The 26,439-nt window shown below is 41.9% G+C and overlaps 2 protein-coding genes across 3 annotated transcripts in view; both read left to right on the top strand.

Annotated features, from left to right (window-relative positions):
• The window catches only part of WDR35 (WD repeat domain 35), a 42,090-nt gene extending 29,354 nt beyond the window's left edge, over positions 1-12,736 (top strand). For both annotated transcript variants that reach the window (XM_082303006.1, XM_082303005.1), the window contains 11 exons: positions 472-552; positions 677-813; positions 3,040-3,243; positions 5,137-5,283; positions 6,387-6,519; positions 7,184-7,294; positions 8,409-8,573; positions 9,508-9,648; positions 10,436-10,592; positions 11,198-11,438; positions 12,383-12,736. In XM_082303006.1, coding sequence (XP_082159132.1) covers positions 472-552; positions 677-813; positions 3,040-3,243; positions 5,137-5,283; positions 6,387-6,519; positions 7,184-7,294; positions 8,409-8,573; positions 9,508-9,648; positions 10,436-10,592; positions 11,198-11,438; positions 12,383-12,533 — 1,668 coding nt within the window. In that variant the 3' untranslated portion in view covers positions 12,534-12,736. The remainder of the gene's footprint in view (positions 1-471; positions 553-676; positions 814-3,039; positions 3,244-5,136; positions 5,284-6,386; positions 6,520-7,183; positions 7,295-8,408; positions 8,574-9,507; positions 9,649-10,435; positions 10,593-11,197; positions 11,439-12,382) is intronic.
• Positions 12,737-14,220: 1,484 nt separating this feature from the next.
• Positions 14,221-15,683, top strand: TTC32 (tetratricopeptide repeat domain 32; the record flags this gene model as incomplete). Its single annotated transcript, XM_082302492.1, has 3 exons — positions 14,221-14,333; positions 14,408-14,568; positions 15,408-15,683. 3 exons carry the CDS (start codon positions 14,221-14,223, stop codon positions 15,533-15,535), a joined length of 402 nt encoding a protein of 133 aa, XP_082158618.1. The 3' UTR covers positions 15,536-15,683.
• Between the last annotated feature and the right edge of the window lie 10,756 nt (positions 15,684-26,439).

Here is a 26,439-nt window from a genome sequence, read left to right as displayed (position 1 = left end):
GTTTGTTTATATAAACTTGCTTCAGAAAACCTCAAAATCTATCAACTCCTATGTGGGAATGTTATTTTGGACCAAACAGGTAAAACGAATGGTCAGTCCTAGAAACATAAAAAATGCTGTCATATTTTCTTAAATGTATGAGATTTTCAGGAGCATATGCTTTTGTATGCTTTGGAAAACATAAATGCAATTTTAGTAGAGATACCTGTAAAACAGTTCAGTTGAATCTAGATATTGGCAGGTGTTGCTTTATCTTTTTCTCATAATTTAATTACAGAAAACATGAGGAGTTTTAATGATGTCTGTGTTTACAGAATTGTCAATAATGTTAATGACTGTAGTATTTGTTTCCTGTTGGAAGTGCAATTCTGTCCTAGTTTGGAGAAGAATGAATCTATATGTACACTTAACAGGTTTGATTAGGATTTAGTCAGAGAGAATACAAGCTCATTCCTATGTAACTTATTTAAGGAACCTATACAAACATCTGGATATATATGCAACTTTGAAGATTTAGAAATCAAGTCTGTTCTTCTGGATGAAATATTAAAGGTCAGTATAATTAATTTTATTTTGTAAGAAAAGTCGGTGTCTGTCTAATGATAGATACCTGTTTTGTTGGGTGAAAATAAAGGTCACCAGGAATAAAAGTATGTTTCTTTATCCATTGTGTTAGAATCCTGAACATCCTAACAAAGATTACATCATCAATTTTGAGATTCGGTCATTACGAGACAGTCGAGCATTGATTGAAAAAGTTGGCATTGAGGAATCTTTCCAGTTCATAGAAGACAATCCACATCCCAGACTTTGGTAAAATCTCCTATAAGCCAACTTTTGTTTAAATTTGTGTTCTTTTCTATTCTTTTCCTGACAGACAGATCAAGTATGAAAGTACAAAACCTCAAATTAAAACCAGCTAAAGCAGTATACATCCTACACAGAATCATTTAAGATTTAATGAATGTTGGTGTACCTAGGCATGTGCTGTGCCATGGTAGTGGGTATAGGGTGCAGGCTCAGGACACCTTTTTGCTCTGTGCTGTATGGGCCCCAAAACACAGTGCTCCTTGTGTTTTGGAGGGAATTTAAAGGAACTTAAAAACTGGCAGAAAGCTAACCAAGTTGGTTAAATTAAAATTAAAATGTATATATTTGATATTGAACATTAATGAGCTTAAAACCCAGTAAAGGGAACACATCAGAATGGTAATAGGATAAGAGTAGTGTGAGTAACCTTGTAGCATTTGGACAGGCTGTAAAGGACAGAAATGAGAAGAGCTGGGTGTGCTGTGTTCCCAAGCAGCATCTCAGAAGTAATCTGAGAAATGGAGATATTGGCATGCTTAAACTAAACATGGCTCAGCTTTTAAACTAAAGTTGAAAAGCCTGCACAGCAAACATGTGAGAGTAAACCTGTGAAAACAGGAGTTCTGGAAATCTGTTTAATATCCCAACTTGTAAGGGCTGAAAGAGTAAAGGCCTTAGTAAGTAATTTAATGAAAAGTCAGTGCAGAACCTAAAACTTCATTGACAGGTTTCTTGATGAATGGCATCAATTCTCTTTAACTCCATGGGGATTGTTTACTTATCTGTACCTTTCTTTAGTAATTTTGGCTCTGTCTTGAAGCTAAATGATCTCTTGCAGCATTGGATGTTTAGCTTGCATCAGGGGGTTAAAGAGTTCACTGTTAATTATGATGGTTCAAGAGGAATTTAGAGTTGCTGAAAGACTGGCCAAGACACCTTGCTTTAAAAGTTTGTCCCAAAAAACATTCCTTTCTATCTAGTTGTGCCCTTTTCTCCACAATGTTCATTTTGAGAAACAGGATTTGCTAGTTACATATTGAAAGTTTCTCTAATAATCCTGTAATTTTATTAGCTTGAGTGTGTAGGGTAAAATGTTAGAATTTTGAGTTTTCAGTTTTGCTAAGGTCTTGAACTAACTGAAGATTTTTGAACTTTGAAATCTTTCATGCTTTTTTTGCTAGTACCATCTGTTCACTTAATATAAAATGACTATTGGTTTTGCAAGTCTGTGTCTCAGTAAAAGTTTTATATTGTAAAATCACAAAATATATGTAAAATTCTGTTCATCTTGTTCCAGAATTGCCATGAATTTTATTTTTATTATGAGAGAAAACGTGTCACATATTTATGAAGAAGAGATGGATTAGAAGTACTGGATATAAAGCCAGTATATTCCAGATCAGAACAAAACAGTGACCTTACTTCTAGAATGCAACAAACAGGGTGATGTGTAGCAGATCAATTGGTTTATTTGATGTCAGTGATGAGCACTTGAGTTTAAGTGATACCAATCTTCTCAAATTGATGGAAAAATACTGAGCTGATACTGCCTAAGCATGGCTTGGGTCACTGAATACAGCAATAATTAGTGGTTTTGTCAGTGCCTTAAAATGTCAATCAGCCAGCCTAAATTTTAAATTGCCTTATTTTTGCAGAAATTTCTAGAGCTCATTCAAGCACCTGATGCATATAGGTTGGCCTGAATTCCCTCTTTGCAGAACTAACCAATGTGGCAGCACCTGTTACAAGGTTCTCCAAAGGTTTTCCCTGCTCTCCCAGACTGCTGTCCTAACAGGACAAGGAACATCCAGATGGATCAGAAGCATAATTTATTTGTCATAGCCAGTGTAGTTGGAGGCATTTAGACTGAGGCTGCCGTCAAGGCTTAAAGTTTCAACAAATGCATAGGGAGAAATAAATAAATGGAACTGCACTGAGATCAGCAATACACTTCACAGAAGTGTAACACTCAAATCTTGCCCATTCCTCCCAAGCCAGTGTCCATCTGAACAGCTGACCAAAAGAATATTAGCAATTATTTGAACATCTCTCCCATACCAAGAACCGGACAGATCACAGAATGTATTAGGAATAAACACATGACTGTATTAAGATCAGCTAATAAACAATAAATTGCAACAACTTGTATGTCTTCTTTAAATAATTACTAGTTAAATGTATAATTTACTCTAGCTGCTTTTCTATCTGCTACGTTTGTTTTTCACACAGGCGTCTCCTGGCTGAAGCTGCTCTTCAGAAGCTGGATCTGCAGATGGCTGAACAAGCTTTTGTGCGTTGCAAAGATTACCAAGGCATTAAGTTTGTGAAGCGCCTGGGCAATCTGCAGAGCGAGTCCATGAAGCAAGCAGAAGTGGCAGCCTATTTTAGCAGATTTGAAGAGGCTGAAAGAATGTATCTGGATATGGACAGAAGGTAATTGCATGTAAACATCTCAGCAGCAAAGCAAAAAAAGTCCGGGAAAAGAAAAAGCATTCCTTAATCAGGGATGGCTGTTTTCTCTGGAGAGTCTTTACCAGTTTCTGCAAAGACATAAAAGGATCAGATGGAGAGAATTTTGGTTTATCCACAGATAACCAGTTCTATATGTAAACTAGTGCATTCCAAACTGTTTACAAAACCTTGGCTGCTCTAGGTAGTGCTGTGTTTCATAGATTTTTTTTCACAAGTATTTTGTCGGTATTTCAACTGGGATTCCAAAAATACAAACAATCTTAAATAATGTTTAATTTATGTGGTGTTGCTCTTCGTTAGTAGCCAAGTACACATTCTTCTCAATTACATATACAAACAACAGAGTTTGTAATGAACTGTAATCTTTGGAGAGATAAGAGGACTCTGGATGAAACTGTGAAACATTGAAACCAATCAGCGTAATTTTTGCTCAGGAATGAAAACAAAGCAAAATTTTAGTATTGCTGGGAATATAAATTAACACTAAGTAATTAGCTAGAGCACTGTCTCTATTGAAAAAGAATAATGAGAAATCATCAGCAGCAGTTGTGCAGTGTAGCCTGTAGATGGTAGTCAAACATGGAGAAACATGAATCCCTTACGCACACGTGAAATTTTTAAGCTTTGCTTAATGGAGCCATGAAAAACAGTAGGGAATTATGGAGGAAAAAATTAGTGACTATTTCATTCTGTAAGAATGAAAGTAAGGGGGACAGGGTGGCAGGCCAGAGGGAGAAGGCAGGAGTTGGGGAGAGTTGCCCAATAGAGCCTGGTAACAAAAACTTCCTTGCATGTCGTTAATTAGTTGATGGCAGTTTGCTGGTCTGGGGATGTGGGCTGCCTCCTGAGCACTTCAGTCACACTGCAACACCCAGTTTTAGATATGGCATATTCCCTTTCACATGGCTGAAGAGAAATTTGGACATAGAATTGCAGAAGTCAAAAACCTGCTTTTTGTTTACTGGTTTCTTCAACAGTAAAGCATCTTATTCTCCAGCTACAAGAATATGGAAATTCTGTATGACCTTATGTGTCTCCTAGAAAACACAACTTGTACAACTAGAAAACTCCTGTAAGGATCTACCATAAATCACAATGAAATAATTATATTTTTCAAATACAATTTTAATGTTTTTAGATAGATGCTCTTATTTATCTGACTTCACTGACTTGCGAGTGCCTTCCTTAATTTACTTGTAAGTTGAGGGTATTTTTAAAAGAAGTGCATAGGTCTCTCCCATTTTTCCATATTTTCTATGCACCTGCAGAATTACTTTTATATGAGGTAATATAGAATTATTCTATTTGGTGGAAAAAACATGCCAGACAGACACACAGTGAGTCATATGTATGCATGAATAATAAAAAGGAAAAACTACTGCTGAGTCCTTTCTCCTTTATCCAAAATCACCCTGAATCTGGAAGAGAAGTCTCTGAAATCCATTTTATTACATCTCAGCTTTAGCCTCCATTATTCATATTCCTTGCTTCTTGGCCTTTCCCCTCATCTTTCTTCTGCTTTTAGCCTTTTGCAGCTGCTGCCATCTCTTGTAGTGGTCAGCAGTGAAAGATACAGAACAGAGTAAGAGGGAACCTGAAGTAATATCAGCCCAACTGTCTCACACATTTAACCCCTCACACAGGAGTGTGGCTGATAAGAAAGTGCATATGTGTGATATAACCTGTGAGTTCTCTTGAGTATTTGCTTAAATAGAATAGTGTTTGAATTGTATCTGGGATCACTCTGATACCTGCAATGCAGGTTAAGAAAACAAAAAGACTTTTGGATACTTTTCTGGAGATTTTTGTTACCTATTTTTTGTGTTCGACATTTCCCTGCTGTTTTCTGTGAAGAGACCTTGCCATTGGGCTGCGGATCAAACTGGGTGATTGGTTCCGCGTGCTGCAGCTGTTGAAAACGGGCTCGGGGGACTCGGACGACGCCCTCCTGGAACAGGCACACAACGCTATTGGAGACTACTTTGCAGACCGGCAGAAATGGTACATTCTGTAGAGGAACCAGCAGTAAGGAATTTACAAAGGAAATTATTAAATTGATGACAAAACTTAATTTATGAGGAGGGACAGATGTCAGGAAAGTCAGGATGCAATGCATTGGATAATTTAGGCGTGATGAGATTTAGTTCAGACCTTTATGGTTCCATGGTATGATAAACAGAGAGCTGTTGATCAGCTACTTAAAAGGTGAAGGTAAAAAAAAAAATCTCTGCTTTGCAGAAGTCTGTCTGCTTCAAAAGAGGGGAAGAAAAGAGAAATACCTATACAGTTGTGATATAGAAAGTATTAACAAAAACAAAGTAGGGTTAAAAGTAGGACGGAATTACTTACCATCAGTGAATTTTCTAAAAGCTTCAACCCACAAATATTTGAGAAGGTCCAGAATTCTCTAGGACCTGGATCTGTCTCCAGCTGCTGCCTAAACTGGGCACCCAAGGAAGATTTTAAGGGCAATGCACACTTGTAATGGTATTTCTCCAAAACACATTTTGCAGTCAGCTGCTTACTGAGCCAGAGGCAATGTCTTCATCGCTAATAACTTGAAGGGATTTTTTTAAATGAACTTGTTGCTTTCTAAGCCCATGCCACAGAGTTCCACAGCTGTACTATGTATTGCCATTATCCAAACTATTGTCACAATGCTGAAAACATGTGATTAGATTTTAAAAGTTGAGTTTTAGGTGCCTTAGGTAATTTTGGAGAATTGCCTTGGGAGGTCTTGGTGCTTGTTATAAAATATGGAAGCACAACAGTAAAGCCCTTTCCTGAAAGTTTAGTTGTAAGTTGTCCATTATCTGCTGTGATCTCTGCAGATGTAGGACTATAGCTTTAAGAATTCCTTGACCTCCTAATCTTATGCTAGTCAGAGAATCAATATTGCTACACTCTGAATATAATGATCTGTAAAAATTAAAATTTGTAGTGCATTTTGGAAAAACAGTGAAATTCTAGCTACACGAGCTTTTCCAAGCAAAGTTACCTATTTAAAATGTGATTTTAAATTTACAAATGCAAAAGGCTTACAGAGTTAAAAACATCTCTTGTGTTTACACATCAGAAGCCACCACATTTTTTTGTCTTATTAGGTTAAATGCTGTACAGTACTATGTCCAAGGACAAAACCAGGAACGTTTAGCTGAATGTTACTACATGCTAGAGGATTACCGAGGACTGGAGAACCTGGCTAACTCACTTCCAGAGAATCATAAATTGCTTCCTGTAAGCAAAAAACACCTTTATTTTTCATTGTCTTATACCCAACTATTTCTTTAAAATTTCCCATCTTGGGAGGGTTAAAAATGAGAGAAAGAATGCAGCGTATGACCTACTCACTTAAGTGCAATGGTGTTACTGTGGTATTGATCTCTGGTATTACTGCTGTTTTCATACTCCATCACTCTCCCTTTCCCTTATTGTCCCAGTTCCCCAGAAAGACCTGACTGACAATACTCTAAAAGGAGGGGAAATAGGTGGGATAGGGTGTGCAGGGTATATAGGTGCACAGGGTATAGGTGTGTATATGTAGCAGGAAATTACCTACTAAATAATATCTAATTTAAAACTATGCCATGGTTGATTTAATCCAAAATGCTTGAAAAATGCAAAACATGCTCCTTTAATGCCTTTTTCAGTAAACCAAGACATAGCATTTTCTTTTAACCTCATTGTAATAGCCTTCTTGAATTTAGAAGCAGTAGAGTGTAGCACACTGTTCTAAAGATTTTCAACAATGCATGGTGCCTTCATGGCACAGGATCCATGAAGCAAACAACCCATTCCCCACCCTCTTCGACTAAATAAACCAAATAGGAGTATTGCTGTTGCTGCACAATGTACTAAAAATGTGGAAGTGAATTTAGCACAGTGCTGATGCTTTTTGCAGGATATAGCTTACATGTTTGTGAGAGTGGGGATGTGTGAACAAGCTGTATCAGCCTTTCTGAAATGTAATCAACCAAAGGATGCTGTGGATACCTGTGTGCATCTCAACCAGGTAAAATAAAAGGAGATAATCTGCTTTAGCAATACCAGTTTAACAGTAAGATTTCTATCTTGATGACCAGTTAAATACAAATCCTTGTTAAGTGTCAGATGTTTTGTCATAGTTTCTGGAAAATTCATACTTCGGTGCTTAAGCCAGTTCTCTGAGGTTGAGATTAGACCACTGGAGGGGCAGTGCAAAGCTACATGCAGGGTGTGTGGGCAGCATGCTCAGCATACAGACATCTGTAGCCTCTGGGAAGCTGGGCTGTGCTACCTCCTGATGGAATGGGAGAAGACGGGAGAAGAGATAGATGTTTGTTCTGGATATTTTCCACATCCTCCTCCTTCTTTGTATAGATGCAAATGGATTTGTGACTACATAAGGACGTAGCTGGAAAAAGCTGAGCTGGAAATTGATCTGCATGTTTGTAACTAGAGCTGTTTCCTGCTATGACTTAACCTGTGCAAATGTCTGTGTCAACACAAATAAGAGAAAAACTGAGCATGGCTATGAGGAACTTGATGGATGGGAGTGGCAGGACTAGCTAGGGCTGGCTTTATGTGAACAATTTCTTAGTTTATGGATCTGAAGAGCTATTAGGTGTGAGATTCAGTTAAGATTCTCAGTCTTGCCAAACTTTTCATCTGGAGCAAACACAGTAGCCAAACCACCGAAGATCAGGAAAATTCACAGACAAAATGAGGTATATAGAAGGATAAGTGAAGTGTTACTGTGTGCTTTAAGCTTCTGGGTTGAGGTCCTCTTTCAGACATGCTTTTGAGAGTCTGGGTTAAGTAATATCAGAAGTGTTGAAATCCACATGTCTAGCTATGAGATGCAGTGAAATGATTTTGCAAAGCTTTTATGAAAGCAGAAGCAACTGTTTTATATATGGTTTTGGACAGAAGTCCAGCATTTTTTTCACGAGCCTGCTGCATCACATGATTGGCAATGATGTAAGAATTTGTATTCTCTTGCTTTCTATGTTAATTTTATAGAAGTCTGGTTCAAAATGGTGATGAAATATTGCACACAAATGTTGCAGTCTGTTCATGGATAACCGGTTTGTTCAGAGAGTGTATTTGAAAAAATGAGTTTAATAATTATCTCCTTTCATTTCTAGTGGAATAAAGCTGTGGAGCTTGCTAAAAATCACAATATGAAAGAGATTGGATCATTGCTAGCCAGATATGCAAGTCATTTACTGGAAAAGAATAAAATCCTTGATGCTATAGAACTCTACCGCAAAGCCAATTATTTCTTTGAAGCTGCTAAGCTCATGTTCAAGGTATCGCAAGTTTTATTTTTACGTCAAATAACTGGGTTTTTTGGACAGCTCTTACTGTTTCCATGCTTCTTTTATTCTCTTGGGGTTATTTTAGTTTTAACAATGTCTAGGCAGTAAGCAGATGCCATCATACAGGAGACTGCAAAGATGAACCCAACTCCCAGAGTTCAGGTATGGGGGTGCTCTGTAGCTAGTGGAAAGGACACTTTGGGGACACAAGCCATCTATTTATTTGGAGACGTTCGCTTCAGTGTGCGATGAACTGCACCTCAGAAAAGGTCCTGATGCCCTGCATTGCCTAGTAAAGGAGTATGGTAGATGGGTCTGGGGTGCAATGTCCACATTAGTTTAGATGTCATGGGAGTTATTTTTATCTCCTTTATTAAAAAAATAGCAATGTCAATAAGTAGAAGTTAAATTTTGGTATTTCTTCAATTAGTTGCTTCAATTAGAAATGGCTGTGGTGTGCTTTTAACATAAAGATGTTGCTTAGATTTGGTTTGGCTGCAGAGATTTCTCTTTATAGCTTAAAGTCTGTAGGAGTGATATGTAATTTTCACAGCAAATATTTATAGCAGTATATATATGTTACTTTCAAAAGCCATTCTTCTTTTCTGGGAAAACCACCAGACCTTATTGAAAGCTATGTATGTGTTTAAAAATTGCTATTTTTTAGTTTATTTTTATACTAGGTCAATAGACTTATACATGGTTACACTGATATATCCTTCCTGAGAATCTGGCTTTATATACATGTTAGCTAAATAAATATAGAATAATGTGCATACTTCACTTTGACATTTTCATTTATAGTTCTGTTTGCAGTCTAAATTATTACATTTAAAGGCAGAATCATTTTTTGGCATGGTTTCCTAGGTTTGTACAAGCGTGCAATTGTCCAAGAGAATTAAATCCCTTTGTTGTGTTTTTTAAGATTGCAGATGAAGAGTCAAAGAAAAGAACGAAGCCTTTGCGAGTTAAAAAGCTTTTTGTGCTATCAGCCTTACTTATGGAACAGTGTCATGAACAAATGCAAAATGCACAAAGGGGAAAAGTTAAAGAGAAAAGTTCAGAGGTAGTGTCTTTTTTTTTTTTTTCCCCTTTCTGAATTCTGGTATCTGATAGCTAATCAGAATAAAGCAAGCCATCTTCATGGGAGCCTATAATGTTTTTTTAATAACCCTTTTCCCTCCTAAGAACAAAGCTTTCCTTAAAGCAAGTCCCCCATGAAAACATATTGTTTTAAGTATTATTTTAAAACATTTAAATCATATGTATTAATAGATATTTTTCTTCCTAAGTTTAATGCGTTTTTCTTAATGTTTTCACTATAACAATGAAAACCATACTAAGAAACTCTGGACTTTTTTCTTCCTGCAAGACTCTCATGTCATTTAGGAGTAAGTATTGATCCCACAGGGTGATCTGTGATTAGATTAAGCTATGTTGCCTGTAATTCAGCAGAGAGATGGCTCCAGATATGGGGGAAGCAAATGGAAGAATTTTTTTTCTCTGCTCACACGTTCATCTTCATATGCACAAATGAAATAGTTTAAACAAAGTTTTAAGAGCTCTGGTGTTGAAATGCAGTATTAATCCAAACTATGAACCAGTCTGCAGATGTGCACAAAATATATTTGTACACACACGTATATGATATTTATCTTTGAAAATCTGCACCATATGTTGTGCCTGTGCTCTGTACAGAATGCCTGACAATGTTCACTGTAGGTCCATTTGTAGTTCTCCTACTTAACACGGACAGTAATCACCAAGTATAGAAAAGCTCTTTTTGTATATCCCCATTTCCTGCTGTATCTGTTTCATATAAAAAATTACTTGTGATACTGGTTTGTTTTCAGAGTGCTTCAGCTTTGGCTGGTTTGCTGGAAGAAGATGTTCTTTCTTCAGCGAATCGCTTTGCAGACAATGCTTGGCGAGGAGCTGAGGCTTACCACTTTTTCATACTTGCACAAAAACAGCTCTACAAAGGTTCTGTAGATGCAGCACTTAAAACAGGTAAGAATTAATTTTCAACCCTGTAAAGACAGCACGTAACTTCATTTATAGCTGCCACACTTTTCAGTTCTTAATAAATCCATGTAATTTAAACCAAAACCATATAATGAATTGAATATGGCTGCAGTCACAATACCTGGAAAGGACTTCGCTGAAGAAAATGAAAATCTTTCCAAATATTACCTGGTAAATTGGTCAATCTCTGCAGATGTTCTGCTGACTGTTTTGTTTCTTTCCTTAAATTATAAGGCAAACCTGAATTTACATCAGACCTCCTTCATAAAAAAATTGTGGGAATTAGAGAAACAAATAGTGCCTTGTACTTTGTCCAAGTAGTGAAGATTTCAAATCTTTCTAATATTTTTAAAACAAACCAACCAACCAACTAAAATAAAGTGTTTCAAGAAGACACTTCAATTTCCCAGTCAAATCTCCTTAATTTTTTTAGAGCAATGTTTCATAGTAATGTCAATAAAAAACTGTGCTTCATTTTGTCCAATTTCTAGGATTAATGCTGTCTACTAGTAGCAACTATTTCATACAGATGTTTGCACTTCTCAGATATGTAAAAATTTCCTTGGATTTATTTTTTTTCATTTTTTTAGCTCTTCATCTGCGAGATTATGAAGACATTATCCCTGCAGTTGAAATCTATTCCCTTTTGGCACTCTGTGCATGTGCAAACAGAGAATTTGATACTTGTTCAAAAGCCTTTGTTAAACTAGAATCCTTGGAAACTCTTAAGCCAGAGCAGAGGCAACAGTATGAAGACCTTGCTCTAGAGATATTCACAAGATATAGTCCAAAATGCAACAAAAAACCTGATCTGGATGCTGTTCTTGAGAGGTGGGTTTATTTTTACATGATACTAAAATAATACTCTCATTTTTTTCTGCTGTTCTCTGTATTTTGGGTTTTAGCAGGTTTTGTGTATGACTAAATTAAGTGCTTAAACCAACTATCAGGCAAGAAGAAGGTGTTAGCCAGTTTGGAGGAAGGTAATACAGCACTATGTTGTTTGGGAAAATAGACACTGACTGCATTTGAGGAACCGGGCATAGAGATGTAACTTCATCTTAATTTGAAATGCAGGTAGACAAAGCACAGGAGTTTTAGGGCTTTGGTACTGTATCATGTGACATTAAAGTAAGAATGTTAGTGTTTGCATCACCATGGTGGTGTGATGCAAGTATCAACAAGGGAATGTTTAGCCATTATTAACTAACAGGTCTCCAGTGTTTTGTGAATTACCTAAATCTACTTGGTGTGAAAAGATCAGTATGTGAAGTGGAAAAATTAGTATGAAGGGCACATTTAAGGGTAAGTCCTTGGAGTGGCTGTACCCACAATAGTGTCGTTGACATGTTTCCTGCTACGAGCATGGAACTTGTAAATATGGAAATCAATTGCGAATCAATTTTCTTTCAGCAAACAGGATTTTAACCTGTCTTGATTGATCCTACTGTGCAGCTGTACAGAATCTCACTAGCAGCTGTCAAGTTGACCCTTCAGACTTCAGAGGAAGGAGTATAATAGCAGGGCAGGTGTCTAATCACACCTCACCTTTATATGGCCTTCACTGCTTCTTTTCACCCCACCTCTTGGATCTGCTGCTCCTGATTTGTTGACTGTATGGTTCTGGGGGTGGGCATTCTCTGCTGTGAGGATTTACACGGTTAAGTCAACAGTGAAATGTTACATGAGCTAATAACTACTAATCAACAATTGATGCACCACATTTTTATTCTTTCAGCTTTATTTACTCTTTTTTTTTTTTCTGTTTTTAATAGTGGAGATGGTAAAATTCCTGTATGTGTTGCAACAGGAGCCCCTATCCTGGAGTATCAATTCTGGATGTGCAGTGTGTGTAAGCACTGCATGAAAACCAAAGAAGCAGAACATTATAAAGCCTGTCCTCTGTGCCACAGCACAGGAATCTGAGGAAAAAGACTGTGTAGCCGCATTTATGACTGCTAAAAAGAGCCTGTAAAATGTTACTATGTTTTGAAATACAGCTCAGGTACTGTATTGTAGCAGTTAGTGCTGCTATTAGAGCAACATTAAAAAAAAAAACAAACCAAAACCAAGACAGAAAACCACAAGAGAAACCTTTAGTGGTTCCATTTGTCTGAAAATACTACCATGCAAATAGACTCCATTTTTTGCTACACTTTAAAAAAAAAGATTTAAGGTAAAAGCATTCTTTTTGTAGATTGAGCCTAGTTTCAAAACTTTGTGAGCTGAATATGCGTTCATATCAATATGTTTTACTCTGAGCAGGCTCCATTATTTTGTCTCTCTAATTCCATTGGAAATTACTGGGTTTTCTCAGAATTCAGTTTTTTGAAAGAAGTGATTCCTGAGTTGAAATAATGTCACAATAATTTTGATAATATTACTATGTATGTTTTTGTACTACTGTTTAAGGTTACTAGAGTGATGATACTAGTGTACTGGTTTCTTTTGCCAAGAGTATTGAAACCCACCATAGCAATAAAGGGCTTGAAAACACTCAGCAGTCAGTGTGTCAGTCTGGTTCCTGAGCTTGGGTGATATCATCTTCAACAGGTTAAGGAAACCTCCATGAACCTGCAAACTGGAACCTGGCATTTTTCATGTAGCTTGAGAGAGCAGCCTGCATCTGTTGAGCTCAAGTGTCACCCTTGTTACACACAAAGGTCCAAGGAACGATGTCTCACTGTCCTACCCATACTGCTGGTTAAGCCTCTGCTCTGGCAGTGCTGCAGGGCCTTGATGCACAGGATCAGCTCTCCCCAGGACCAGCCAGCACTCGGCTGCCTGGCAAGAGCCATGAGCTGTGACGTTCCCATTGTGCATTGGCACGTTTCCGAGAGGAGAGTGTGAGACCTCTTCTGTGCTCTCACCTTAACTTAAGCCAGGTGAAGATAGAATCACAGAGTACTACAACGGCCTGGGCTGGAAGGAACCTTAAAGACCATCTTGTTTTGAGCCCTCTGCCCTGGCCTGGGACACCTTCCACTAGACCAGGTAGCTCAAAGCCCATCTGACCTGTTCTTGAACACTTCCAGGGATGGGGCAGCCACAGCTTTTTGGGGCAACCTGTTACAGTGTCTCACCACCCTCACACAAAACAATTTCTTCCGTATGTTTAATCTGAACCTTCCCTCCTTCAGCTTAAACCCATTCTCCCTTGTCCTATCCCTTTATGCCCTTGTAAACAGTCCTTCTCCCGTTCTCTTAGAGCCCCTTTAGGTACTGGGAGGTGCTCTAAGTTCTCCACAGAGCCTTCTCTAGGCTGAGCAACCCCACCTCTCCCAGCCTTTCTCCCGAGGAGCGGTGCTCCAGATCCCTGATCCTCTTGGCCTGCTCTGGCCTCGCTGCACCAGGTCCTTGTTGTGCCTGTGCTGCGGCCCCAGAGCTGGACGCTGCATTGCGGGCGGGGCTCTCACGAGAGGAGAGGAGCAGGCAGCTCCCTGGCCCCGCTGGTTATCACTGAGAGCACCAGCACGTTCCTGTGTTGGCCGTGCGCGTCCCGCCGTGCGCGCAGCTCCCTCCGCCGCAGCGCCGTCCCTCACGAGGCCTCGCGGCTCCCGCGCCGCCGTGCCCGTGACGTCAGGGCGCGCCCGCCCCGCGTGACGTCAGCGCGATGGCGGGCGAGGCGGCGGCGCTGCTGGCGGCGGCGCGGGCGGAGCTGCGGGCGCGGCGGCTCTCGGCGGCCGAGGAGCTCTTGAGCCGCTTCATCGCCCGCAGCCCCCCGGGGTAACGCCGGGGCCGGGGAGCGGGGCGGGCGCGCCGGGCGGGCCCCCGCTAACGCCGCTCCTCCGTCCCCGCAGCGCCCGCAGCGACCTCGCCACGGCGCTCAACGAGCGCGGGCAGGTGCGGTACCTGCGCGTGGAGTTCGCCGCCGCCGTGCAGGACTTCACGGCCGCCATCGAGTGCCAGCCCGGCTTCGAGGTGCCCTACTACAACCGCGGGCTGGTCCGCTACCGGCTGGGTACGAGCCGGGGCGGGGCGGGACGGTGCGAGCCGGGCGGCCCCGGGCCGCGGGCGGGGGCACCCGCCTGGCACTGGCGGGACAGGGGCGGGCATCGCTCCGGGACACGCGGGACACGCGTTGCCAGCAGCGACAGCACCTCTAGCTGCTGCCTGCCCCGTGCGTGCAGTTACACCCCCCTGTTCCTAGGTGTGCTGCTGAGTCTCTCGAAACGATGCTATTCCGTGGAAAATGGGAGGAAAGGTGCAGTTTGACTTGTGGGAAAATTTGCACTGGGGTAAATAAAGCCAGTTCCAAACACCACCATTAAACCTGAGATAAATCATCTCCCAAGCAGCTGTAGCTGCAGTGAGTGTGGCCTTCTCAACTTCCAGTGGGCTGCTGGTGACTCTGGGGAATTTCCTGCCCTGTTTTTGATGATGCTGTAAGAAAGTGACAGCCTTGTGCCTTTTGTTGGAGCTTGGCCGTTGTAGAGGTTGAGGGACTGGAGAATGGAGCCAGACCGTGGGGCACCAGCTGGAAGCTTTCTGCCTGTGTGCCAGCTTTAAGGCAGCCTCATTATTGGTGTGGGCCTTTTGTCTCCTTCTCTTGGAATAAACTGGCTGAATTGAGCCTTAAGTCCGTTTGAGGTTCAAAAATACATATTCTGATTCTCAGTGTGAAACGCTTTGACTCCCACTTGGGCCTGTGGGGAATCCAAATGTAGTGGGTCCAGTAAGTAGCTGCTACTTTTTGTTGGTGAAACTATTTGGAGGTGTTCTTGAGTTGTGGTTTGTGAGTGTGAGCAGTTACAGAAAGATAATTTTACTTTTTTTTCTTTTTTTTTTTTTTTGGGACAGGAGACTTTGATGAGGCCATGAAAGATTTCAGAAAAGTATTAGAGTTAAACCCCCAGTTTGAAGATGCTGCATTGAGTCTAAAACAGGCTATTCTTGATAAAGAAGAAAAACAGAAGCGGGGTTATTGAAAATTCAGGTAGTGATGTGATGTGAAAGTGTTCCACTAAACGTGATGTTTGTCATTGATGGATGAAACACAAGATCATCTGTTATGACCTGTTGAAGAACTTCATTCTTGGGTAAATAAGTTAAAAATTGATTATGATTGCAAAATAAACTGGGTTTTGGATATTTTTAGTCTTGAGGGAAAGTATAATGTTGATCTCTGTGAGACGCATGTACAGATTTTGTACAGAAATAGTTTGTAGTTCTATAAAAAATGTATTGGCCAGATTAATTGAAAATAAAAGATGAACATGTACTTTTTATCTCATGATTGTCTGCAAATAGTTTACTGTAGAGAATATTCACAGGAGGAATTGTTGTTTTCTCTTTCTTATTGAAGAGATCAATTCCCTGAAAAATACTGTGTGAAATCCATCTGATGGAACTGGCTGGGAATACCCAGGCAGCTTCATTTCTCACATGGCAGGAGGGACCATTACTGAAACCTGTGAATCATCAGGCAGAAACTCCCTTGCACGTTCATACTCTCAGATTGCCTACATGAGCATTAGGATTTTGTTTTTTAAATAAAATTATACCAGTGACATTTCTGCTTCTTACGGTGAGTTCCTCCATGGATGATCCCAGAGCCTGCGCAAGCACAGGGCTCACTGAAGATGGTGGGACCCTTTGGGTGAGTCATGAGAGCAGACTGGAGCCTTTGGATATCCTTCCCAGCAGCCTCACCGAGATCACTTTCAGCTTTGGGATGAAACTGCAACAGCCACAATGAGCAAATTTGAAACAGGGATGAGGAAATGCTGCATTTACCTCTCATGCTCCTGACACTTGACTGCAGCCATTTGAAGTTACAGAAATAAGATGCATGATACCAGGATGTGACCATTGACAGTTTGGGAAATAGGCAATGACCATTTTTTTCCCCCTCAGAAGTCTTAATTTTGGACTTTTCTTGATATATTAAGCACATGCTTTGCTACCATTTATCTTGCTCTTCTGTCTCCAAAACAACACAGATAATTCAATGACTTGACACACTTCATGCCACCTAAGTCTTAAAAATTGAGAAATCCTACCAGCTTCTGGTTGATGGTGAGAAGGTGAGCTAGAACTAAACATGTTCCTGACTGACCATGCCAAGGCAATTAAAAAACCAGTAATGAATAGTTGAACGTGACTTACGAACTTTTACTGTGAGAAGAGAGATCACAGATGTGGTTCTGCACAGAACACTTTAAATGACAGGCTATAGATCAAAATATTAACAGTCAATAAGTATTTTAGAAAACAAAGATGCTAGAGATAATATTCCAGCTTGTGTTGTTTTGTGAATGTTGCTTAATTACTTCTCATGCAGTTGTTGGCACAGAAATACTACACTGGGCTGGGAGTAACTGCCAGTTCTCCACAGTATTTCCTTGTCTCTCCTGTGAAAGGATGAACTGTCATCATGTATTTCAGCATAATCTGGAATTCTTTCAAGGTAATTTTGGCCAGTAGGGCTTTCACATTTTCCCCTTTCACATGCACACGAGTCACTCAGTTCTCTGGCTTTCAGGTTTTCAGCTTGAAGTTATTAAATAGCTCTGCTGGTTTCAGCTGGGGTAGAGTTAGTTTTCTTCACAGTGGCTGGTATGGAGCTGTGTTTTGGATTTGTGCCAAACATAGACCTGATAATATGGAGATGTTTTTGTTATTCCTGAGCAGGGCTTACACAGAGCCAAGACCTTTTCTGATTTTTGTACTGCCATCCTGGTGAGGAAGTTGAAGATGCCTGCGAGGCTGGGAGGAGACACAGCAGGGACAGGTGACCCAAACTGACCAAAGGGGTATTCCACACCATAGGGCATCATACTCAGTATATAAAATATACAAAAAACCCCCAAAACTCAGAGAGGAGGATGTATTTAGTAACTCCCCTTGTCCTGCAAAGTTTCCTCTTTGTACAAGTTTAAGAATTAAAAGCTTAATGGAGAATAATAAAATCCTTTTATGTAATGTTTTGTGAAATTCAGGCAACCTCTCAGCCTGTAAAAGGAGCAGGGTTGTGTGCTTTGGATGCTTTGCAGTGTGAGGTGCTGTAGCTTTATACAGGGCTTTAGGGGTTGTCTCTGCACAAGAATTCCACACCTCTGTGGAGCTCCTGGGTCAGTCCTGCCCATTCCACTGCCCTTGTCAAAGTCATGGGGCTGTACCAGAAAGTCCAGCAGGTGGTTGCTGCTAATGCACTGTGACTCTCTTTACTCTGGCCAGAAATGTTTCAGATGTAATAATTCTCAGCTGCTTTCCCAAGGTTTCCTACCTATAAAGCTACTCTCCCAAACCCTTGACTTTCCTTCCACAGCTGTCACTGGCAGCCCCTCTGTTTGGCTTATTCCCCATAGCCAGGGTTAATTTGGCAGTGAGGAACTGTTCTCACCTGATGATTTACCTGTAAACTTACAAAAACCCCTGTGAGTTCCATAATACGTTACAAAGAATAACATCCCTACCTTACAGAGCAAGGCAAAGAGTAACATCATCACCCTGTGTTTTCCCTAGGACTCTATTTGTCCTACTGAAATATGGGAGGAGGAGTTGTCACACAACTCTCAGTGTTGCAAGGCCTTTCCCTTGCTCTTGCAGAAAGGTGGGAAAACCTGACAATGCCAAGGTGAGCAGGGCACCGAGCAATGTTGGAAGGCTTTTGTGCACGTTTGATGTGAGTGCAGCATGGGGAACAAGGAGAGCCTTTCCCAATGGAAAAGCTGTGGCACACTGAAGGCAAAGGGTTTGGTTGTCAAGTACCCAGAATATGTCCGTCTTCCACGTGCCTGCCTTCCGAGTGAGCTACAGAGGTTAAGTCAGCATGAAAAGCCTGAAAGTCTTGGCCTGTTACAAGTGAGGGCTGCATTGTGCACTTCTCATCTAGGAGGTAATCTTGTTAAAAAGTGACTGAGAAGAGAAAGGTGCACTATCCCAGTTTTGTGGGGATTGAACACCTCTACCTCAGTCAAGCTCAGCTATGCAGGTCATGCTCTCTGTTGCCTGTCAGGAGGGGAAGGATTCAGAAAAGCAAAAGCAATGTTCAAAATTGAAGATTGCTAGTGGAAGGATAATATCCAATATTCTTTCATGTCAGCAGATTACTGTTCATTTGCCTCATCCTTTTAACAGAGGCAGGAGCTGGATCAGTGGAACAGATTTGACCCCAGCCAATGGCTTTCATGCAGAATGAAACGTCTGATTGCTTTTTATGAAAAATGTTTGCTGAGAGATCTGGTCAAGTTGGAGGCCCCACTTCCAGCATGTTGGGACTGTTTGAGCTGAACACTGGTCTGTTTCCGAAGATTATTTCCAAGACTCTCCTTGTAGGATCCCTTTAGTGCATGAGCAGGGATGGGATGCAGTCCAGAGCATCGCTTCCTACAGCTCGTGATGATCACGTTTTTCATCACTCATGTCTGTGTTGTACAATGAGCATGTGAAATGGGCTTGAAGGATATCCTTGTCTCCCAGCGAGGAACAGCTGCTCCAGCTGTGTCCCAGGCTTCACAAGAGTAGTTTCAACCTGACTCCTGTTGCTACAGAAGGCTGATGAGTGCTTTCCAGGCTGGGGACTCCCCAGCATGGGGACTCTGGTGTGGCTCTCTCTGTGCATTTAAAATAACTTTCCAGTTCCTTTTCTCCACATTGGCTGAATAATGAAGGCTTGTTCAACTACAGTGGTATGACCAGAGTGGTTCCTGAAAGCTAATTCAAGGAACCACTTAAGCCCATGGGCCTGAAAACAGCAATCTAGGACAGGAGTTAGGTGCTGGAAGTTCCACCTGCAACACCTGAGAAGTAGGAATAATCCCAGGAGAGCGTAGGTGCAGAGCAATACACCCATGCAATAGCGTGGCTGAACCACACCTTGGGAAAGACCCTCAGATGTAAACAGGGAATGCTTAACTCTAACACACCGTGAGATTCAGTGTCAAAATCATCATCCACACCATGAACAGCAACCAAGGTAGGAGAAAGACACCAAGTATGTGGAATTGCTCTGGCTTGTCTATGGGAAGGTGGAAACCTGAAATGGCTGTTGAAATGGGAAAGCAAGTCTGTCCCCCCTTCTCCATCTCCCTTCCAACATATGTGGAAGAGAAAGGTCTCCTCATCTGTCAGGGTATGGAATGCTGCTGGAACCATTCCTGGTTTTCCAGGGAAAAAGGGGGGAATCTGGGATATCCCACTCGCTGCAGACAAGTTCATCTGAATATACTCTGCAAAGCTGGAAAACAAGTGAACCTTGTGACACCAGACCCGATGCTCACCTGTGTGGCTTGAGAGTGCATGAGAAAAGAAGAGCTAGCATTTAGTCATTATTATTTTCCCTTCATCCCCATTGCTAATTTCTAGAGGATCTCTTTTTAGATTAACAGAAAGTTAACCTAAACTTAGGAGTTTGTTGCTGTTGTTAAAAATAGGGAATATACTCTCCTGGCAAAGGTGTGGGAGCAGTAACTTCCTGGGCTCTGCAGTGTAGGCTGTGGACAGCAGAGTGCACTACTCGTGCAGCAGAGGAAGGCAGCACCCACGCAGCTGCTGGGGGGTCCTGGGGTCCCAGCACCCTCCCATTCCTTTTTACAGATCTTACTCCTTCATCAGGTACAGCTTTAAGAGGGCATTTATTCAGCAATCATCTCAGGCATGACAGCAGCTTTTGGAAAGCAGGCCACGTGTGTGCACTGACCAGCAGGCCTGGGAAGGCAGGGGCTGCCGGAGCTGGGAAACCCTCTGGAGACTGCACACGAGTGTGCTGTCGACACAAGTGTGTCATCTGCCCCCTCTGCATTGCTGTTGAACACCCTATATGTGCTGCAGCCACACCTGCAGTTACACTGTAGGCACATCCTGAGAGTGATTACAGGTGGCTGTGTGTCAGGTTTGTACTTGATCTCTAAAAAAAAAAAAAAAAATAAACAAAAGCTTTCTGCGTGCACAGAAACTAAAAATACCAGGTGTAATTTTCACTCCTACTAGACCATCCGTCTACTCACATTTTGTAGAGTCAGTCTTTTCCATACAGGGGCAGGTGAGAGGAAAATGAGGAACTAACAAGTTTCCAAGAATGTCAGGTTGATGTAATGATACAGACAAAACTCCGCATTAGTGGGAAGAAGCATGTGCCCTTGTGTTGCACGTGGAAGGGATGCTGGCAGCGGTTGCTTGGCTCTTTGAAGCCAGTGTTGGTACACCAGATGGTTGCTGTTGCACATTAGCAAGATGTTCTGTGCTTACATTGCTCTGATGTATTTTTATTTGACTTTTCAGATTTGCACTTTACATTCAGATGGGAGGATTGGCAGTCATTTTATGAAATATTACAAGAAGCAGCCATAATCAGGGCCGGAATAATTTTAGTGATCTGCAAGTCCCATATTTCAGCAGCTGGAAGAAATAAGAAGTGTTATTTCACAGCCTTGGGTCATTTTCTGGTAAGTTTTCTTTTGTAGCCACTTCAGAGAGGCAACAGGTTGCAAGATTTATTGATCCTGTTAGCAGACTCTAGAACTTTCCAGTGCTGTCCCACCATCTGGTCTTTAAACTTCATGCAAATAGTGCTGGTGGTTCCTGGAAGAAGTAGCTCCTGTGTCTAGTGGCACTGTTTGGAAAGCAGCCAGCACAGCAGAGCCTTCAGGTGCTGTTGGAGACACACAGAGGCTGAAGTGAGGAGTGATGCTGGAGCAGACAGCTCAGCAGCTCTGGTTCTCCAAGGGCAGATGAAGCTATAGGATAAACCCTACTGTTTGGAGGATTTGAACCATTCAAAAGCACTTGGAATATGGCAGTGACTTGTGCCTTAGTGTTTGTTTCTAAAATTTTGGATCTGTTTTCTCTCAGACTGGGGTCAGTCCCGTTGAAAACCTGTTGAAATAATACCTGGCTCCAAAACTGCCTGCTATGGCCCAACGCCAACATGCCCTGCTCTGCTGCTGGCATCTGCTCCAGAGCCACACCACCTGTGTTTGGCTTGGCAGGGAGCTCTCCTTCTTCCCCTCTCATGGGCTCAAGCTGAGACCATGGGACTGCAAACCATGTCCATTCCCTAGTTCTTGTCCCTCAACTTTTATTTTTCAGGTCCTCAAGGACAGGCTCTGCATTGCCTGTGTCACAAAGCATGGCGACCTCTCAGGCTGAGTACACAGGGCCTGGTGTTCTTACCAAATTCAGTTTATGTGTGTCATCTTAGATCTGGAGCAACAATTCGTACTGGTCCAGCAAGTACATAGCCCTGGAGACTGTCAGAACGGTGACCTGGAAAGGCTGAGAACGACACACAGCGTGTTTGTGCAGTTTTTAAAGAATACATGCATGCTGCACGTTAAGTGCTTGTGTATTAAGCATGAACTAAAGGTGACATCAGTGTTCACAGTCCATGCTCGAGGCATTTCAGATGCCAAAGTCAGAGCTCCTAAATCTCTGAGAAACATCAGGTCTGGGGTGCATTGCAATGGCTCTTTTTCTCCTCCACACCTACCCTTCCTCTCCCTGCTTGAGTGGCACTGTCCTCTGCAGGTGCTGCCAGGTTGTGTGTTGGTAGGAGAGCATGCTGCCACTGAACAGTGCACATACACCTGAAAAGAAGAAGAAAAAGTGCCACTTGGTCCACATCAAATCCCAATTTGCAGAGCATTGTTTTATCTTTTGTTGTCCTTTTGCAGAAACTACATCTGATTAGACTTAGGCTTCTCTGAACACTTCCACATGGCACCTTCTAGCTGAACCTGCCTTGAATTTTAAAGTTGGTGTCAAGGAAGCCCTCAGGCAGTTTGGTAACTGAGAGGCTGAGATAGGAGAAATCAAACCTCACGTGCTGCAGTATATCGAACCTAGACAGAAACTCAATCTGGTGTCTGCTGCAGCTGCACACTTAAGGAAGCAGCACAAGCCACAATTGCATCATGTTAATTTCTAGCAAGTTCAAGAGTTGAGGTGCCTGTGAAAGGCAGAGTAAATAATAATGCAGTTAGTTGAGCTGCCCAGGCAGGGTGAACACACCATGGCTGGTATCAGTACATGTCAGGACAGGCAGTTCACTCAGCTGGTGCACAAGGAGAAAAGTACCCTCAGGTGACTGTCCTAGGTATTTTGCTCTACTTAGTCCTTAGAGGAGAACAGGATCTCAAACTTTAAGACCAAACCCACATCTCTGCTTCTCTGCCCATTGGGCTGACACCCAAGGAGATGGATGAGTGGCTAGGACAGATGGGAGACAACAGAGCTGAACTTCACATGGATATTGGGAGATGTAAGTTGATTTTTTGCTCTAGACATTTTGAGTTGAAGTGCTATGAATCTGATCCTACACAAAGCCAGAACCACCATATAAAAATTATATTTACACACCAAATTATTTTGTTTACTCCAACCAGTCCAGTCTCAAGTCAATTGGGTGGCAGAGGAGATTTAAGAAGAGAACTAAATTAAAGCTGTGCACCAGTCAGGGTAGTTGAGTTGAATGCTGGCTAGGGTTTAAGTCTGAGGTGCCTAAATCAACTATTTTTCAAAGCATAGAGTCATAGAATCTCTCAGGTTAGAAGGGACCCATATGGATCATCAAGTCCAGCATCCTGGTCCTCGCAGAACTGCCTGCAACTTAACCATATAACTAAGAGCATCATCCAGACTTCCAGGATAGGGTCCATGAGAGGGATGTGAGCCCTTCACTCGATCCTACCTGTTTCAGTTGCTGTGCCAGGGTCCTTACTGCCAGCCTTTTAAAGTGAGAAGGGTGTCTCACCCTGGAGCTAACAGGTACCGGGCAGAACTCTGCAGCAAACTCACTGCCACTAATCTCACACCTATTTGAAAGGAAAGACCAACAGATCTAAGCAGAAATTGGGGCTTTGCTGATAAGTGCATTGGACATTTAATACTACTTGCCCATCTGCAGTGATGTTCCATCTTGGGGTGCTGTTGAAGTCTGGAGATCTGGCTACCCAGCAGTTTTCCAGGTATAACTCGACACTGGGGCTCTCATCTTTCAGCTCCACCTCAAGAAACACAGGCTCTACAGGTTGTTTGAGTATTGCTATGCTGGGCTCATAGAATTCCGTGAAGGATTCATCTCGAGAAAATGTCAGGGCATTTTGTTGTTGTTTAATTTTATTTAAACTAAAACATGTGTGGAAATTCTCTGATTTCCATAGGAGATTTACCTTTGGACACTCTTGAAACTACATTCAGAGCTTGTCTTACCCTTCTGTAAGCTGCAGAAAAGGAAATGTTGGTGAGGTTCTTTAGTTGAAAGCAAGGCATGTGTTAACAAGGGAATTTAGGACTGAAAGAGAGGTTTGAAAATGAGGGAAGAGAATTGCACACCTGCAGTATTTGATCGTGGAACCATCGTCCCAGAGCCAAAGGGAGAGGATGTGGCTGGGTCACTGGAGAAGGCGCCGAGCACTAGGGTCTCTTTTGCTTGGTAGTAGCACAAGACTGTTAGTCTAGAATAGAAGAAACAGCAATTTTTGTGTTCACATCTGCTTCCCAGCAGCTGGACGAAAGTGAGCAGTGTCAGCGAGCAGCAGTTCCTACCTGTAGTCTGAATCTCTTGTGATTGTTGGTATGCTCTGTCCTGGAAGAGTCTCCTTCTCATAAGAGATTTCATTCTCATAAATGATGTGATCACCTTCAAACTGTGCGTATGGGAAGCTCATTATAAATTGGCTCTTCTCAGGAGCTGGGGCAGGGGAACAAACGAGAATGCAGGAGAGGCAGAGACTTCCAGCAGGTGTATCTGCTCTGGCCATGGGCTTACCCTTACTGAAGTGCCACAGGTAGTGACATGGAACTTGAAGAAAGCATGGGCTTCATTATACTCTCTAGGCTTGCAGGAGCTGTCCCTTAGCTTGGTTTTACTCATGTCAATGGCAGGAACGGTCTTCATCTGGGCAGATATCATTATGGTACCATCTGGGTGGCAAACTGAGAAAGTCAGAGTTGATTGTGAGTGAGTATTCAAGGAAGTAATCACACATCTTTTTATTGATTGATCAGTTGATAACTTACTTATAAATACTGATGAATTAAAACTGCAGCTAACAGAGAACATCTGTAAGGTCTCCATAGTTCTCACTTTCCTTAGGGCAACATCAAACCTTGCTTTAATTTTCTGCAAGGACACTTCCTGCAAAGGAGGAGATGGAAGAAATCTCCTGTTACCATGCATCATCCATATATACAAAGTTCTGCTCCTTAGCTTGTGCCACTTGAATGCTAACAAGTCACAAGAGTTAAGTCAGTGTGAAGACTCGAGCCTGATGCAACATGGAGGCAGAAGGTTTCTTGTACTAATTAATCAGTCACTGTCATGGAGATAAATTTTGGCTGATTATTGTAGAATAGTTCAAACGTTTATTACAGCATCAATTTTCCCCTGCCATGCCTTAACATTTCTACAAAAAAGTTCCTTTAAAAGAGCTTCTTTCATAAAAGCTGTATTGAAATATTGTTTCTGGCTCAGAGCAGATGGGACATTTTGCCTCATCTTACTAAAAACACTGAGGAGTTTGTTTTTGAAGACTTGGTGCATATCGTTTAGAAACAAGTGGGGACTGCAGGTTGCATAATACATGGCATTACCAGAAGGGTCCATGTCCGATGCCTCTTGTCCTACTTCCTCTGGCTTAGTCCTTCCCTCTGGAGGTTTTCCAATATGTGTAACACCACAGCACTACAGACTGTGACTGTAGGACTCTGTGAGAGCAAACAGTCCCATGTGCGTTAAAAAAGGCATTGCTAAACAGCTCCTGTACCTTATAGATGACTCCCCCAGCAAACAGAGGTATTTGCAAGATCAGGTGTGTGGAGTTGGTAGCTGCAAGATACCCATTGGTGAGGGCAAGGTGCCTGTTCAGGAGCTTGTTACCAAGGTACAGGTCCCAGTACTGGTGCAAGCCAAAAGTGGGCAGGGTTAGATACAGGTTTTCTTCATCACAGCCACCAACTGCTTCTGGTATTTCTGCAGGAAGAAGGTGGGGTGAAGAGTTAGCAATGAAGGAAGGTTTGAGGGTGATATTTGGCCCAGGCAGGGATTTCTGTCACAGGTGAAAAACCCAGCAGCCTGTTATGTGCATGCTGGCATTGTCTGCAGGGCTTGGCTGTGTAGTGGGTGTAGCAGCTCACATCTGATGGGATGGGGAGTCCTCCTGCTTTAGCAGTGGCCTGCCAGCTTGCATCCAGGACTGATCCCTATTTCAGTAGGGCAAGCTGAGCTATGTATGTAAATATATTTTTTGATCAGCCTTCTTTGACCTGAACCAAGAGCTACTTCAAAGATAAAACAGGACAGTGAGGAGACTGTCATGTTCGTGGCATGCAAAAAGCTAATAAATTTGAGAAAATACCAAACAGACCTCCTGCCCATTTCAGTAACCTGCTAAGTACAGCTCTTTGTAGATGATTTCTCCTTACAGAAATGCTGTCTTTGGAGATCAGAGCAATTTATTTGAGTCAGTTAAATTCTGCCCTGGATGCAGAGGCAAAATTGTGTTTGAGGACAAACTGAAACTTGTAGCAATGTCTGAAAGTTTTGCCAGTAGATGTATGTTCATGTTCTGAGGCATCTTGTTCACTGAGTTTGCAAGCCAACTTCTTTTACACACTTGCTTTATTGCTCTCAGTGTCTCGAGGGCAGACTGTCTTGCCAGTATGCAGAGGAGCTGCCATCAGTAGAGCAGCAACTTGGCTGTTACCAACAATGAGCTGTGGAGGGGTGGGGTTTTCCCCAAAGCTCTCACCCTCACTCTAATGTTCTCACTGAATTCAGTGACAGCCTGATCCATGCTGTTGATGCAAACCAGTTTATGTCAGGGGAAAGCTTACCAATATCAGCAATCACACACTCCACCTCTGCTGAATGATAATAGAGTGTCATCTC

This window comes from Coloeus monedula (assembly GCF_965178545.1).
Source record: "Coloeus monedula genome assembly, chromosome: 2".
Taxonomy (NCBI): domain Eukaryota; kingdom Metazoa; phylum Chordata; class Aves; order Passeriformes; family Corvidae; genus Coloeus; species Coloeus monedula.
The sequence above is the reverse complement of the archived record's forward strand: the minus strand, read 5'-3'. Positions and strand labels throughout refer to the sequence as shown.